General features: G+C 38.9%; 1 protein-coding gene across 1 annotated transcript in view; it reads right to left on the reverse strand.

The window, feature by feature from the left end:
• LOC111867926 (zwei Ig domain protein zig-8-like) overlaps positions 1-16,060 on the reverse strand; it is a gene marked incomplete at its 3' end in the record, with an annotated part of 336,655 nt that overhangs the window by 192,100 nt on the left and 128,495 nt on the right. The window contains exon 2 of the mRNA XM_033752860.1: positions 6,475-6,581. Coding sequence (XP_033608751.1) covers positions 6,475-6,581 — 107 coding nt within the window. The remainder of the gene's footprint in view (positions 1-6,474; positions 6,582-16,060) is intronic.

Raw genomic sequence — 16,060 nt, forward strand, 5'->3', positions numbered from 1 at the left:
GCATAAGAGATGCTGTGGCTACGGTAACACCAAACATGCTTCAAGCCTGGATATTTGTCGTGTCCCCAAGAAAGCCAACATTTAAATTTACTGAGAAAGTTATATGTGCACAAAGAAAATTTCATAGTTTCCCTTTGTAATGATGTAACCCATTAATGTGTATAATAAATACTTTCTGAGATATAATGGTTTTATTTTGGATACCTTTCGTCCGGACACTCTATATTTATGTAGTCCATATTCATGTTCTTCACAGAAGCATAATCAGTTTTAATTGAAGGAAGAACACAAGCTTATTGTATTCCTAACACGATTTCAAATTCTGTATCTCTCTGACACTTCAAATACTCGTAATATTGTAATTATTCTCTTTTATCGGCATGACAACATTTAGTCAGGTCGATAACAATGACTACGTGCACAGTTAAGAGAAAATTGAGATTTCTAACATGTGTTCGCCTGAAATAAAGATGAAGTGTACTCATACACTACAAAGTAAGGCCGTACATGACCTTGAACAAGAGAGAATAGAAAATTTTTTGATGGGCTGTGAAAGAGCACACAATAATGAAATCCCTGTACAATCAGAATCTATTCTCTTATGCATATTGAAGAATGAATTCCGTCTTAATCTGTTCTGAAGAGATACAGCTGGAAAAGTTTTAGTGCATACTGACAGGAAATTTTCCGACCTGTAAATGTAGAATGGAGAAAATAACAAAACTATAAAACATAGTGTACCACATGGAAACAAATAGTACACAATTAGTGTGGAAACTCATAAGCATTCAGTTAAACACCAATAAATTTTATAAAACAAAGTTAAAGGGATTACATTCCCGAAAATCCCAACATGAACAGGTTTCAGTAGAGGTAATTGATGCACTGTGTAAGTACCGTTGCTTTCATGTGTGTGAAACATGACTTTTTTCAGCAGACGATCTGAAACTACGAATGAAGAAAAGCGGGGATATTACAAAACTCATGTTGCAAATAAATTTCACACGTGTTGAAATGGCAGAAAGGAGTCTCTGAAACGTAACGTATTAGCTTATATTGAAGTTCGTGTTTCCTTACAGCAAAGACTGGATTACTTCCAACTTCACTTCACATGCGATGTTTTCTCTGTGTAAAGCAGCGCATGGCACAATGCTGCTGAAACATGTATATTTATATTCTGTGATTCGTGTTTCATTTTGAGAAACTGAATTCATTTTATTCGTACCAGTCCAGACTATCTTAGTGTTTCTATGGATAATTAATTTCGTTTCCAACTAGTCCTCAAACTGTATAATTATGATACTTATCGTGAATGAGCAATGTTCTTCTATCATAAAATTAGCTTCACCGACATACACCAACCTTAAAACTTCATTTTTCATTTTTATAATATGCTTTTGGTATTAATAATTACAAATTCAATATATATGTAAAAGGTATAATAGGTAAGCCATGTTAGGTGGGTCCATTGTCACCATGGCATGGAGCGTCCTCAGGTTGTGAATGGAGGAGACGGCCTCCACATATGGAGGGTAGCTGAAAATATATTGAATACGCAATTACGGACAGCAGATAAGGGGTGGTCCTCCAGCTGTAGGGTTGGGCGTGGGGCTAACAACTCCTCACCGTAAAAAATAACTTTGTTGCGAAAATGTACATAAAGCCTCGGAACTGGACGGATCCTCTGGATAAACGGCCTAAGGTAAAGAAAATGGACATAAGGTTTGGTATGTGGAATGTTAGAAGTAAGGCGTAGGTGGGTGGACAACATTAAAATGGGTCTTAGAGAGATAGGATGGGATGATATGGGACGGATTGTTCTGGTTCAAGATAGGGACCAGTGGAGGGCTATTGTGGACACGGTAATGAAATTTGGGGTTCCATAAAATGCTGGGAAATTACTGAGTAACTGCAGATTTGTCTTCTCCTCAAGAAGGGCCCAGCTCCATAAGTATAATATATCAGATTTTAAAATCCATTAAGTGTAAGTTGTTTGGTATCCATCCGTCTTTCCTTCTACCCATCTACCCATCTACCTATGGATCCATCCATCCGTCCATGTTCCTGTTGCTCCCACTTGGAGCACAGGGCATCCGTGAAACGCTTCGTTTTACTACAGTTTCTTGATCTTAGACAATGGGCAGGACACGGACGGGTGGTCAACCAGACGCAAGGCCGCTACCTAAAGCTGATAACCCACTGACGCGAATAGTCGCGAGCGGATGGCCGCGTCAGTTTGTTATCAGCCTAAACCGCACTTGAAAAATTGGCCGCGAGCGACTCGATAGCCGCGCCGCGTTAGCGGGTTATGCACCATATACACTAATACAACTAACGGACGTACGAGATAAAGAGCGGCTAGCCCCCCTCGACTAGTCACGTCACTGTGTTTTTAGCCTAATACAAACAAAGAATGAACGCAGAATCCATCTCTTGGGTGGGACTGAAAACCATGATCCCTGTGTTCGAGCGAGCGAAGACATTACATGCCTTAGGGCGCGCGGCCACTGTGATCGGCACAGTAATTTAGTAGGAGGAAGTAAAAATTTTGTCTTTACATGTTTGAGCCATTACCGGTCGTTATCGGAAGGCAGAGTCAGCACTCTAAACGAACCACTTGAAATGAGTTGTTTACAGATGGTTTGTTTCTACAGCATTCCTGCGGGAATCTTAATATTCGTGAAAGTTAGGACTAAATAGATGACACATTTACAATAAGCCATGAATGTCAAGGGTAGCACGTTAGGTTAGGCTAGAAGGATAGCATATCTCGTCGAGCAGATAGCAAAATGCGTACAACGAAGCCATTCGTTGCTATTTTTGGTTAGGGAGAACATTCTATCGACTGTTGTAATGTGGAATGTATGTCCGTCTGCAAACATTTGGTCCATTCAGCTCTATGTTACTTTTACATTGAACATTATTAATGAACAGTAATTACTCGTTGGTCGTGCCTGTTTGAGGCTGTAGTGTACAACCCAGCAGAGTGAGTGCTAGTGAGTGGGACGCCCCATGGGAGACCGAAAATATATACTATTGTGGATATATACCGTATTTACGCACGTATAGGCCGCGTGCGAGTATAGACCGCAGCACAATTTTCAGACAGAAATTATAGAAAAAATAATTTTCTTGGAATATTATTTCAGGAGTAGAAATTATTCCGAAATGAATATGATTAAATGAAGTGTGATTTCGAATATTTCGAATATAAGCCGCACCCCAGTTTTCCTCTTGAATTTTTGGCAAAAAATGTGCGGCCTATACATGCGTAAATACGGTATATTCCTTGCACGCGAGTGCGCATTCTGCAAAAAAACATGGTACAGTTTATATTACTGTTTTATATGTTTTCTTACAAATAAATAATAAACTTTTGCTCCATTTGTCGAATCAAATACTCAGATTGTAATGATAGGAAAGTATGCGATTAGTTCTTCCCAGAACTTGTTATCATCGTCTCCTTTTGCCTCTTGTTCGTCTACTAAAATGTTGGTATCTTCGTATGAATACATTAAAAATTTTCTCTTAAGAATATATTCATAATCCTAAGATTTTAGAGTCGATGATCTCTTCCATAATAGCCTCTCTTGTTCCTTAGTGGTGTGCATTTGTAGCACATGTGCACACATCCAGAATCCTCTTTGTCTTGTTTTATGTATCGTGTGTATTCATTGTATATGATGCGTAAGGAACATCCCTTTTGTCCAATGTATGATCTATGCTGTTAGGCTATACACAAGCGTGTTCAAATCTGCTGGTTTTGGGTACTGCGTTAAGCATATTTCCGATTGTATGGCTTTATAAAGGTTAATTTTACTTTTGTTTCTAAATAGCTTTGAACACCTTGGTACATAAACAACCACAGGATCCGTGATGATCTACAACTGAACACAGTGCTCAGTGAAATAAAGAAGTTGAATACAAAATACTTAAGAAAATTATAAAAGAACACCAATGCAGTAGCAGTGAACCTACTAGACAATATCGGAACTACACATAGACTGAAACGATACACCGTCCTAACCCTACTAGACCTGAGTAAGACCACAATACAAGAATTAGTATGATAATTAAGTGAACAAAACAAAGAGTATATGAGTTACACCACTGGGTATAACTCATTCACGAGCCAGTAACTGCTGAACATAAATTTTATTGCAGATTCTGCAGACTATGTACAATAAATACGTTAATCAATAGCGTTATGACTGAGGCGACTTAGTTGTCCGAGCAGGTAAACGTTCCCTACTTTTCTCCTGTGTTATTATTTGCTTTTGTGTCCTAATATTTAATATTTGTTTTTTGTTTTAATTGTTATTTTCTGCTATATTTAAAATGGTACTGAATTCCTTGTTTTGGTATGTCATATTTACCCCTAATTTTGTACAGTCTATGGATCCAGTTCTTAAATGTGGCCATTTTATATTCTTTGAGATCCCTTATAAAGATATACGAGTACAGAGGGATCGGTATATTCCTGGAATTTCTTGTCTTACCCAACCTACACAAAGTATTCGCCATTCAAAATTCTACACACTGCAATTATAACTGAAAAGTGTGTGTAATGATACAAAGACTTTCGCTTTGACTAATAATAATTTGCATGAATTGCATGAAATTGGCGTTGTGCAAAACAACAAAAACGCTTAGTTGAATTGCTGAAATGTTTGGTCTTTTACACATTGCACATGACAGTCTATACTGTGCCGGTTTTCATAACGGCAATATGTCAAATTCGAGATGAAACAATTGCGTGGGACAGAAAGTATCGAGCTCCTAACTTAACGCGATGTAACAAAACAAAATGAGCTACGCTAATCAAAGTAATCAATCTGACCTAACATAAGCTGAACAAATATTGCTTGAACATATAAATTTGTTTGCATTCAACTAAGACATTAGTTTAAAACTGGAGCTTTACCTAGCTCTTTCTACTTGTTCTCAGTATACGAGTGTACTGGTTCTCTCCTTATGTTGTTTGGTGTAGTGCAGGTTTGCACATGGCTCAACACCCAGTTTTAAACAACGAAGCTAAGAATTCGATGAATCATAATGGATTATAAAATCTAGCAGTGTACCAGCTCACAGTCTCCGTTAGCTTATTAATCGATGGTGCTAACACTGACAGATCGAAACATGTAATAAAATGAGATAATAGGTCAATGTAAGTGATGTGTTAATAAGGACCTCACAACCTTGGGGCGTAAATGAAGTGCTGAGAAGAAACGATTGAAAAAGTCACATATGTTTAAGAGCTATTCAATCTTACAATTACAGATAAGCATTACGAAGTTACACAAATCTGAATCGAGAAGAAATCAAAAGAATTATACAAATGATTTGGAATTGATGAAGCGGTGAAGCAGTTTGTTTTGCTAAAATTTATGGACACCACTATAAAATACAAAATTGTAACTTCGTGACAATAGAAACTATTCAGGAGCGAGAGTATCAGCAAATAACTTCTAACGTTTCGTAAAAGAAATATACACATATCAACAAATGAACATGCAAAATTTGTATACCCTCTTTAACAAAGTAGTATATGTCATAATTATACATTCTTATTACGCTAACTCTACTTTGCAACCGAACTGTATTTCCCCAAAAATAAAAATGAAATTTTCAGAGAAACATCTCTCTTATTAAAGTACACATTATTTTTCAATTATAATTTAATAATAATATAATATAATATAATAATAATTTATATATCTAAATTAAGTGTCGCTAATCAATTTCCTTTATTCCTTTATTATTATATTATTATTATTATTATTATTTCAAACGAGAATGGAAGAAGTGCACTATCAACAAGAAGAAATGAAAAGGATTGATATTAATACGATTATTAAACACACAAGTTAAATTTTCCTTGCGCCCAATTAATTAAGCAGCATGCCATAAAGGCGCAACAGGGAGTGGAGTTGTAACTCCACCATTCCTAACCTCAGCCTCACTCTCCAGCCGCTTCATATCCGGGGATAGGATCCCCACTGTCCAAAGAATAGTAGGCTTGGTGGCCCTCAGAGCCTGTCTGAACCCTGTGCAATTGAGAACAATCTCTTAATCCTATCAGGAATTGAACTCCATTTCTTCGGCCGTCCAGCACGTAGCCAGTCGACATACCGACTGAACTATCCCGGCTCCCCAATAACAACAACAGAAAAAATAAAATCTCTCTTATTTACGTGCCGAGTAAACAGTTACAACGGTAACTACAGACAGAGCGCGGTGCTGATACTGGTAATATTAGAGCAATCTTATTCTCATAAAAGTTAAATGTTTAAATGATTTCGGACACTGGAAGCACTATGTATTTCACTTTGTGCAAATGTGTGCATTTGTGCGAGAAAATTCACAAATTAGACACAGGAAGAGATACAGAGAGAGAGAGCCAGGGAGAGTGAGAGAATGTGAGAAATAGAGGGTCAGAGCACGTACCCTGGCTGGGGCGAGGTCGGCACTCACCCTGTATCCGCCCAGGTTGTTGACGACGCACGTGAACATGGCGTCTCGACCTTGAGCTATCGTGACGTTCTCCAGCGGATACAGGAAGTCGGGCTCGAAGCCGAGCGCTGCGGAAAACAAATGCAAACACTAATGCTTTATTACACACAGTAACATACAAACACTACTGTACAGAGCTAGAGGAGTGGAGAGTCTTCCTACTTCAGCCCAAATTTGGTATCTACAAGGGGCACCTCAGTTTTGAAAACAGAGGCTCTGATGATATCAATGAAGTTAAGGAGTTAGCAAAAGTACTAACACCTAATTACTGTTATGACGGTGCAATGATTAAGATCTGTATAAAATAATAATGACAAAATTGACTTTCATTATTTGAAGTCTTCAAGGAGGTGTTTTCCTCTAGGTCATTATATCGTGTGTAATCTGGTAGGTGAGCACTGATATTTTGCAAACCTCGCAGATTGAGGCAGTAAATTTCTCCGAAACGTTGATACCTGACTACCTGACTAAACACGTAGTCAAAAAATTAGATCTCACTTGACAAATGTTATATTAGTTTAGAATCTCAGTGAAAAATAACAAATATATGAGAACTAATTGTGAATATGTTAGTTAATCAGCCAACCACTCATGACAACAAGAATAAGATATTTAATTATTAAGAAACCCGGTAAAGGAAGAACTTCTTGGTGTACTTAACAGGGTCTGATCAACTGAGGATCGTCAAATCAAGGATGATCAGAAAAATGGAACATCTAACACATAAAGGGGAGAAGTGAAGTGGATGATAATTTTAGTTTTAAAAACTGAAATAAAGAGAAATCTTTGTAGAACCAGATATATGGTGATATAGTATTAAAACAGATCTTAAATAAATTGTATGAGACGGTGTGAAATATTTTCAAATGGATCAGAATAAGGTCCAGTGGCCTGCTCTTCTGCAAATGCTGATTGATCTTCGGTTTCCACAAAACCCGAGGAATCTATTAACCAGCTGACAAAGTGTCAGCTTCTCAATACGGATTCAATATGTTCCATGGTGTAAATCAGACGTTAGATTCGCTAATTTTGGAGGTGACGCAGGTGGACAGGCATTCTCGTCTACCACGCATGTCAATTCGCGTTAAGCAATTTCAAGTAAGAAGAATGCCGTCTTCAGCAATACGACGCCGTGTAGATCTTGTGTGAACCGACGTTTCGGAGAGACGTATCGCTTCAATCTTCGGGGTAGAAAAATCAGCGAGCGAGGAACCAGTGTAAGCGGGTGGCTGCAGATTGATACTCCACTGGAGGATTTCCTACCTTGAAGATGGAGGCGATATGTTCCTCCGAAACGTCGGTTAACACAAGATCTACACAGCACTACATCTCAGAAGACAGCAGTTTTCATAGTCACCGCCGTGAAATCCTCGAATCTTATATCTTCAGATAAAATTAGTTTCTGAAATTAGTATATATAGTATGTAGAGTCATTAGAGTCCAGAATAGTCGAAAATTCCTTGCAGCGTTGCAGCCTTGAGGTTTACACTAACGTAAACTGATGTGGTATAACAGTCTAAACGGAAGAAATAACCCGACGAAGAACCCCCTTGAGATCCACAGGTCGATTCATTGGTACTGAGTCCAGGGAAGGACTGGGGTTCCTCCTTACCGCCATACAGAGACTGGATAACACTTTCCCGCTAGGTCTCAAGCAGACACTCTCTCTTCATTTGCATTTTCATGGTAACACATTTGGGTTGCGTGACATTATAAATCGTTATTCCAAATTACCTAGAGATGTCAGATCAGGTTCATTTTCATTCATTATAAATTTTAAAAGTTCGTGACGATAGGACATTACTACAACTATTGACTTTCTGGAAATTATCAACCGCTACGTTTTTTTTTTATTTAAAACTCGTTTTAAAAACAGGACGATTCATAATGTCCAAACAAAACCAGTAATTTTATACATTGATAATCCCACATATAACAGATATAGAGAGGACAAGAAGAAAAAAACAGTTTAAAGGTGACATAGTTCCTCCGAAGCAAGCAAAAGATTAACGTCCATTGACTCTACGAACTAGGGCACGTTACACTTCGTACAAGCAAACCTTAAGAAGAACATTTCTATTTAAACAAGTCTAAATTTTCTACCGGGTACGCATATCGAAAGTGTGCAGAAAATAGTATCTAAGAACTTACTAATGAGGCCGTGCAATAGCTCAGGCGGTTAGTCGCCGGCTTCCCAACTCGGCGGCCCGGATTCTAGCCCGGGTCAGATTATGTGGGATTTGTGGTGGACTAAGTAGCACTGGGCTGGTCACGGTAGCCTAGCGGTCTAAGGCATGCACTGTCGTAGCTCGCTCGGAAGCCGGGATCGTGGGTTCGAATCCCACTCCGGGCATGGATGTTTGTGTACAGGTAGAGGCCTTGCGACGAGCTGATCACTCGCCCAAGGAGTCCTACCGAATGTGTAAGATCTAGAAAAACCGAAGTGAACGGAGTTCATGGAGGTAGGCCTAGGCCCACTGGGGCTGTAGTGCCAAGGAAAAAGAAAGTAGCACTGGGGGCAGGTTTTCTCCGACTACTTCGGTGTCCCTTGCTAACTAGCATTCCACCACTTGCTCCACAATCATCAGTTATCATCTATCATCTGGGACTGGTACAATAAGCCAAACAGTGGCCGCAGTACCAAGTGGGCTAACACTCACCCCATGAGAAAAGAAAATCTTACTAATGACGACGCGACGCGACGCGACGCTGTGTCACTGACGATGATGTAACCTCATCCAAGAGCAGACTGAGCACAATTAACTCCTTGAAATGAAGTATTTCTTAGAGACTTGAGATGTATGTAGATGGTTCCTCTAATGCAACCCGAATGTTCATTACCACATTCACAAAAGCACTTAATTCAGTCTTAAATTTAATATTTTCATTTCGACTCATATGTTTATAGTAGATTTCTCCAATACTGATTTCGGTAATATCTTACAATCCAAGTCCAGACTTCGTAAGTGGTACATCCATTTCACTTTTCTGGGAGGGGGGGCTAAGAAGGTTTATGTTTTTCGTAACTTCCCCGTCCGTGCTTTACTTTCTACATATGACCCTGTCCTTTACTAGAATCTCAATATCCGCTGGGATGTAATGCCTTGCAATTTAGCATATAGCAACTACCATGTGGTGCCTCTATCTGAAGGGAAGAATCCGTCAAATTGTACGAGTAGCTTCCGTTCATATTCGTACGTTACTCAACACATCATTTTTAATTATCTGTTATTTGTGTTTCGAATAAGAATGAGAAACATGGGGGCACGCGGTAGCGTAGTTGGTTGAGGCACTACGCTACAAGCCGGATGGTCACAGATTCGATTTCCGATGAGGCCACTGCAATTTTCAATTGACCTAATCATTCCAGCCCTACTATGGCCCTGCGGTTGACCCTGCTTTTGAGAGAAATGAGTACCAGGAATGTTCCTGGGGGTAAAGGGTGGCCGGTGAGTAAGGCTGACCTCACCACCATCGCCTCACCGCCACTGAGTCTCTAGAAAACATAGGAGCTTCGAGGTGTTATAAACGTATGGGAATCCATGCCCTGCTACAGGGGTAATTTTACATTTCTTTATAAGAAATATCGTACCTCACCCATATAAAGCAGTTACTAAAATAATTCTTTATAGATCACCGGCATGCGTCTGTAAATTTAGAACTGAGACAGGACGTTCCTTCAAAACATTAGTACTCGTACCTATATTGGAAATCATACTGCGCCAAACCCAGAGGACATTAATCTTCATGTTCATCAAGTCCCTTTCTTCGTTTAGTCCCTTTAACAAGAGCACTGCTTGTAAATCTGCCACTATGCAATTGCAGTAGACTGTCGATAGATGGAGATGAATGCAACCGAGGTCATCTCGAACTAACTAAAAACTCGACCAGATCTCGAATCCACGAAAAGGAAGACAATTTACGATGTGCATAATTTTATAATAATCTTACAATGATAGTAGTACATGTTTACTTATATGATAAGAAAATCAGAGTCTTCCTATCAATATAACTTAAAAAATCAATTAAACAAATAAAATACAGGGGACTTAGACACTGTAAGCAGGAACGAAAATTTCCTGGGATTCATCAGGACATCGAAAAGGCGGGAGTTGAACTATCGGGTCTCCTCTGTTGCTCTATCACAAACACAAATATTCTGCTCAACACTTATTTTAAATAGACCAGGTTTTAAAACAGAATGGATCATAAGAAATATATTGAGAGGATTTTGTCTTATTCATTTGGCCCAAAGTAGGGTGCAGTAAAGACAGTTAAGACCCCCAGAGTTCCGGACAAGACGGGGAATATCTTGACCACTTGAGCGACCACCAGCTTTTTCAGGAAGTGCTCTACTCCATTTTGTTATTTGAGTGAAGTGCAGCCAAAATTTGTCGGATGAGTCATTGGCTTATTCAACACTTCATAAATTTCAGCCACAAATTTGTGGCCTTTAAGCAGCCTTCCGTAGTGTAATACGCAAGCTGAATGAGAAGCTTCACAGTATAGCTCTTGCAATTATTAATCTTTATCTGTCCATCTTAATTTCATGTCTGCAATTTTTAAAATGTAATTGCAGATTGAACGAAGAAGTGTTTCACAAAAAGTACAAAATACTTTTGCCCAGTTTGAATAAAAGAGTGACTTGACACAGATGTCATGTGTGGTCACCAATGGCCGTCTGGTGTCACTCGTTTGTAGGAAAGGTCTCCGATAGGTACACACTCCACCACATGTTTATCGAACCACATCGGACGTAATAAAATTCCGCGTAATTTTGGATATGTTGCGGACCTGAAGCAGGCTCATTAATACTGTCTGGTTGTTTTAGTTTCTCTATCTTTTTCTCCATAAAACGTTAATACAGAAATATCACAAGAGTACCAACTTCTTAAATATTTGTATGTGAATTATCATATGCGGAGATTATAGTGTTTAATGGCATGATAACATTTATGAAATATATTAAAGAATTCGGATGAGAGCGATTTTGATCTATTTTAAGATATACTTCATAATTTTCCTCGTGGGTTATAAAAAACCAGTTAAAGGTGGGCTCGAACCTGGGACTTCTTGTATATGAAAAAAGTTTTAACCATTAAACAGCTATGTTTGCTTTTCTAAGAACATTTAAAAACACTTATTTATGCCTTCTCAAACATTTTCATGTGCGAGGAAGGACTGGGCTGTAAAATGTATGACCCTGTCCTGGTCTTGAACCAGCGGACAGTTCGGCGCTGGCGAGTGACCCAGTTTGTCTTTGCTGCAATACAAAGTCAATTTCTGGGGAACTCTTTACTTACCTGTCGGAAAGACAGCGGAGATGTGCTGTCCAGTGCGGGGCGACGGGGCGCGACAAGAGAAGAAAAGGAAACTTCTGTTATGGCCAGACGTTAAATCATATACAAAGAGACAAAAAGTCGAAAAGGCTTACTTTTCCTCCACCTAGTTCTCTGGATCAGCGACAGATCCGACATTGCAAGCCTTCTTCCCCTCCTCATCAATTACACTGACTCCTATATCCACGGTCATGTCATCCCTCCGTGACGCATCTCACACCTAAACATATTGCACCCCAACCGCCTGCCCCAAAATGTAACAGTATGATCATTCAGTAAACAGCAGATCAACATTCCATGTGCCAATGTCTTTATTCCTAGTTGTTTTTAAATCTTTACAACAACATTCGCTGCAGTATAATAATATATCTACTGTCTGAAACCGTTTCAGATTTCGGATATTTGTGTGTGTCTAAGTGAATGCTCTCAAGCATACCTGCTGCTAAGTGTGTAAATTGCTTTAACATTACATTCCTCAGCGGTATGCGCCCACAGGGACTTCACGCTTTTCCAGTGATTCTCAAAATGAACATCAATAGTTTCCCTAACAGCTTTAACCGGTAGGTATTTTGTAGCGGGGACATGATGTCTTTCCTTTGAGGTACGAACTGAAATTCTATATACGATTTAGAAGAAATTCGGTCCTTAAAGGGTTAAGGAATATCACAAAGTTTGTATGGATACATTGAGGAAAGAGCATTGATATCTTCTGTTAGGATAGTCAGTTTTAGGACCGAGATTCGAATAGGGCCTCCAAAATACGATACAACTGTTCTAACCACTCGAACGCATTTTTATATGTGGGGCACCTACCACCTTCGCCTTGTACGTAACACTATGAACTATTAAAGTAACTCATTTTTTTTCTGTTGCCTGATTCTCCTACCGTTCCGAAGTCTGAATCATGACCAGAACCGAGACTGAAGGAAAATTTGTGGCCATCTTCTTCTTGGACGTCCAATGTTTCTTATTCGAATAGGATGATAAAATCATTCTTTCTACCGCAAACGCTCAAATGGCACACTTTCTACATACTTATGCCATTTTTTCAATACTCTTGTATCTCTTCCACCATTCGTTCTGTTCCCGAATGTTCTCTCATATGAGTTCTTGTTACTTTCTCCCCAAGTCAGACATGCTTATATTCTCCTCTTAACTTCTTTTAGCATCCACGGCTCGCTGTCTCATTGCAAGGCTGGCGCTCAATGACATTATGCGTTATTCATTGTATCTCTTTCCTTACGCTGGTCTCAAACTATCCTTTAATACGTCTGTTAGTGTTTCTGAAGATTCCTTTCTAAGTCCGTGTTCATTTCATGCATTGACGTATTACATTTCAAATATTTAATTTTTTTTCGTTTGTCCCATTATATTGTCATCTATAAACATCAAAGCCCGTCTGATATATTTCTTCCCCCTTGCTATAACTTCCGTTTTACTGGTTGGTATTTTCATGTCATGTAGTTCACGTTTAATATTGTCCACTCACCTAGGCCTTGGTCTTCCCAGTGCTCTCTTTCCTTCTGGCTTTCCCACCAATATCTTATATGTATTCCTCGTTTCCCTCATTCGTGCTACATGCCCTGCCCATCTCCCTCCTTGACTTGATCATTCTAATTATACTTGGAGAAGAGTACAAGTTGTGAAGCTCCTCGTTATGCAGTTTTCTCCAACCTCTAATCTGTTTCGGGATAGGGACCAGGGAGGGCTCTTGTGAACACGGCAATGAACATTCGTGTTCCATAAAATGGAAAATTCTTGAGTAGCTGCAGAATTGGTGTCTCCTCATGAAGGGCTCAGCTCCATGAGTAAGTAAGTAAGTAAGTCCTTCATGTTGCTCTCTTGTGATGGAGAGGCAATGTGTCCCGGTGAGAAAGAACTGAATGTTTAAGTACGTGTATTATTCAGATTGAGTCGGTGTGGCAGAAACTCCTTGATTCGATGTTCATGAAATTCGTTGTCTTTTATGGAACCGAAATATTCATTACCGAATTAAAATAGTCAGCCACGGAACCTATCCTGAGCCATTTGAATCCACTTAACTCCTTCAAAATTTAATTATTTCAGATTACTGCAATGGCATTCTTACACTTCAGCCCAGGTATCCCAGTTTCTAATCGATATGTTATCTATCCATTAAGGCTAAAAATTTCACAGGTACCTTTCACATCTTCTTCGAATCGAATTTGTGTATGGCTGTTTAAATTGGCAAATTTATTTTAGGGCCGCTGGCTTTCAGGCTATTATTTTCCGTTTAATCCACAAAACAATGTTTACATACCACTGAATGCGAAAATACCACTGAAAATATAAATATAGAAAGAAATATAATATTTAATAATCATTATTTCCATCACAATGTACAGAGAGAGGTACATAAATTCGCATTCAACCGTCCTAATTGTTTAGGAATAACAGTGCAGCAAATAGAAGCGTGTATGTGATAAAGCGAAGCAGTGGTATTGTAATGGTGTTATTATATTTCAGCATCCCGTTGCATTGAGGCATTATCCCTATTGTTAAAGTACACGTCAATAATGCAACAACATTTTTAACATATAACAGACATCTAGAATATGTTTCTCACAAAAGTGTAACTTTAATATTTTACGATGTTTTCAAAATCATAAAATGTCATTAAGACACCAAAAGTGATTACCATATTACTAAAATGTCTCTAGTTTTTCATATGTTTCTTCTTAATATTATTAAAATATGCAGATGGAAGTGAAAATTATTTACTGGTGATTTTATGGGTTCAACTTGTAGTAAAATTAAGAAACAATTAATAAAATTTGAATATTTATTATCTTCTACCATAACGAAATATATGAACCTGGGGGGATCCAGACAAAAAATTGATGTTATGCAGAACAGAGAAATCAATTACAACTTCCGAGACTCGAACACCGATTCCTCGGTCGTTCAAGCGGCAGCTTACTCTTTATACCGACTGAATTCTTAAGTTAATTTATTGTTACATGTAACAATTGTACATTGTACATGTAACGTCTTGTGCTCCCATCCAGACGACACTGTTGGGAAGTGAACGAAACTAACCAGCGACCTGAGCAAGTCTAGTGATGGAATCCAGCCTGATCTCCTCAGTGACAGGAACGTGTAGACTATTGCAGCAAAGATATTCACACCAGAAAGCGTTACAATTAATTATTATTAGAGAGTAATATATCTTTACACATCTGTTACACTACATATAAATCTATAGTCAGAGGTTCATGACTTATTTACTTATTCATGGAGCTGAGCCCTTCTTGAGGAGCCGCCAATTCTGCAGCTACTCAAGAATTCCCCAGCATTTTATGGAATCCGAAAGTTCATTACCGTGTTCACATGAGCCCTCCACTGGTCTCTATCCTGAGCCAGATTAATCCATCCATACAATCCGATCCTATCTATTTTCGATAGAAAAAATATATATTAATGCGTACCACCTGATAATAATCTTGTAAATGGAAACATATAGTAGATATATATAATAAAACAGTTTTTTTTTTGTCAGTTGTGCTGACCGCAACCGAAGTGCCTTCAATAAACTCCCGTCTTTGTCTCCAAAGATTTGTTTTGCTAGTTTATATTGTAACGTGTATGGTCAGAGCGTTTCTAGGCAACGACCTGTAAACAACCTTGAGTCGTGTAAGCGCACTCAACGAGGTTATGCAACCCACTTCTAGGCAACGGGCCAGTAAATAGTCTTCCGACCCGGCTCAGTGATGTCACACTGCAACAGTACTAGATATCACGTGACTGGCTTCCGATGGAGTCCGTGCCGCGACCGTTGTTATGAATCGTCCGGTAAAGACGTTTCAGCAATATCGGCTGTTATCTGTGCGTGGTCGGTGCGGAGGATATATATAACGAGATTCCAGAAATAACCAAGGAAGCGTTTCAGAGTATTTCAGAGTATTTGAGACTATTTGAGTGTTTAAGTGTTTAAGGAACAGCGAGAGTATTTTAAGTGACAGCCACAGAAAGTTCGTCGAGTGAAGACCTCGTGTTTGAATAGGAAACTTTATTTTTGTGTAATATTGGGAGCGTGTAACAGCGAATTATGAAGTGTGTGCAAATCAGCGATAGAGCTGCATTTGAGTGTAATTAAAAGAGAGTGTGTAACCGAAGTGCCACTAAATCCAATCATCCGAAGTAGAACCCGTCATTTCTTCGCGCGTACTCTCCTACACGTGACAGTA

The sequence above is a fragment of the Cryptotermes secundus genome, unplaced genomic scaffold (genome assembly GCF_002891405.2).
Source record: "Cryptotermes secundus unplaced genomic scaffold, Csec_1.0 scaffold252, whole genome shotgun sequence".
NCBI classification, from domain to species: domain Eukaryota; kingdom Metazoa; phylum Arthropoda; class Insecta; order Blattodea; family Kalotermitidae; genus Cryptotermes; species Cryptotermes secundus.